General features: G+C 43.2%; 1 protein-coding gene across 1 annotated transcript; it reads right to left on the bottom strand.

Annotated features, from left to right (window-relative positions):
* Positions 1–661: 661 nt before the first annotated feature.
* LOC117189142 lies at positions 662–1448 on the bottom strand. The gene is made up of 2 exons (XM_033394185.1): positions 1369–1448; positions 662–1313 (listed from the first exon to the last, which is right to left on the bottom strand). Exon 2 carries the CDS (start codon positions 1178–1180, stop codon positions 752–754), a length of 429 nt encoding a protein of 142 aa, XP_033250076.1. The 5' UTR covers positions 1181–1313; positions 1369–1448; the 3' UTR covers positions 662–751.
* Positions 1449–1989: the final 541 nt, after the last annotated feature.

Raw genomic sequence — 1989 nt, 5'->3', positions numbered from 1 at the left:
TTGGCGGCGAATAAAATCAGGGATTAAGCTTGCGGATTGCTATATATGTAATCTGCCAAAAAGAAGCAGTGGCCAGGGCCAAAGCGATTGATAAAGGCGGAGGCACCGCCAGAAAGCAGCGAAATGGTGAAGGGAAACATAGGGATACTGGTGCCCCTGTTTAAGTCCTCTTATATATAACAAACTGCAGTGAAAACGAAAACCCACCCGAATCTCAGTCGGAGTAGGCGAAGAGCCGATTGTCATAGTCGAAGAGAAGTTCCATACCCCAGATTTTATTCTCCTTTGAGGAACACAATCAATTGAGTTATTTGCCTGACTATGCTATGCCTGCTACGAGACGATGGTACCTTGGAAGACATACACCTCCACCTCAGAATAGGCAGAATAGGAACCCCTTTTGCACAGGGTCACGCACCACAATAACCCCCTCAAATTCCACAAAATGTTACTGGAAGAACACCAGTCTTAAAGATAGCCTTGAGCGCAATTCAGCGATTGATCGCTTTCGAATACAATTCCTCAATCGCCCACAAAGATCTTTGCTGCATTGGTATCGGTTGGAAAATTGGAAAACCATCCATTAGATGCTCTCAAACTACCTCATTTGGAGCCCAAGTGGTTGATCCACCCATCTACAATCCAGTAAAACTCTATAATATAATGGCGTTCCCTTTTAATTGAAGAAGATTCAGTTTCCCCTTGATATATTTAGGTCGCTTTTCGTTTTCTGTCGCAGTTTGTCCACATCTCAGGCGAAATAAAGGCGCCGAAATGCTTTGCGCAGCTCCCGATTGCATGTGGGGCAGCGGGGGCTTTGAATGGTCGCCGTCAACCACGATAGGCACGGCTCGCAAAGGATATGGCTACATGCTGGGGCCATGGCGCAACCATCGGTGAACTTCTTTCGACACACGCTGCAGAAAGGGTAGGACAGCTTCTCTGTATTCTCTTCATTGGTCTTCTGACGCTTGGCAGCCGATGGTCCAGCTTGATCGTCGTCTTCAGTATCGGGTTGAGTGGATTTGCCCAGTAGCTGAATCAAGGGTTGTCCGCCAGTCGATGCCTGTGTGGTTGCCACTCCGCCAGTCGATGCTTCTCTGAATCTCACTGCTGTAGTAGTTAGTTTGCGCATTGTTTCGTTCGATGGGAACGATATCTTGCTTTTCGTATTTCCCATTTTGTAAAACACAAGAAACTTTTACAATTTTTGTAGTATTTACGACACAAGCTTCTCGACCATCGTGGAGAACGGTGTGTCCAAAGATTTATATCAAAAGATACGCTATGCCCAAGAAAAACTTAGAAAAATGCTGGAGAAGATGTTTGTTTAATTGTTGGATGATGTTCACCATCTCCACAACTTACCAGCGGACTATCATTCTAAGGCAAAATGTTAGTTTAAGCTAAATCACGAACGCCTTAGCCAACCCAACCTAACCCTCGGGGTCGACTTAAAATATCACCAATTCCCCATTCATCTGTTCCCACGCCAATTCTTTGCCACAATCGTAGTTTCTGTCCAAATTTTGTTTACTATTTAACGGTTTTTTTTTTTTTTTTTTTTTTTTTTTTTGTTTTATTTTTATTTTGTACATTCGGATTTTTATATTTCACTCCGATATACTGACAGAATTTAGAGATACGATTGGTATCGATATATTGATTGTATCGGCATCGAAGCTGAAGCTTTTGATTTGTTTTTGTTTTTTGTTTTTATTTTTTCTGAATACATTTTTATACCGATACTCAAAATGAGTATTGGGGTATATTAGATTTGTGGTAAAAGTGGATGTGTGTAACGTCCAGAAGGAATCGTTTCCGACCCCATAAAGTATATATATTCTTGATCAGCATCAATAGCCGAGTCGATTGAGCCCTGTCTGTCTGTCCGTCTGTCCGTCCGTCCGTCCGTCCGTCCGTCCGTCCGTCCGTCCCCTTCAGCGCCTAGTGCTCAAAGACTATAAGAGCAACGATGTTTTGGATCCA

Source organism: Drosophila miranda, chromosome 4, assembly GCF_003369915.1.
Source record: "Drosophila miranda strain MSH22 chromosome 4, D.miranda_PacBio2.1, whole genome shotgun sequence".
NCBI classification, from domain to species: domain Eukaryota; kingdom Metazoa; phylum Arthropoda; class Insecta; order Diptera; family Drosophilidae; genus Drosophila; species Drosophila miranda.
Note: the sequence above shows the minus strand (reverse complement) of the source record. Positions and strands in the feature narration are given on the sequence as shown.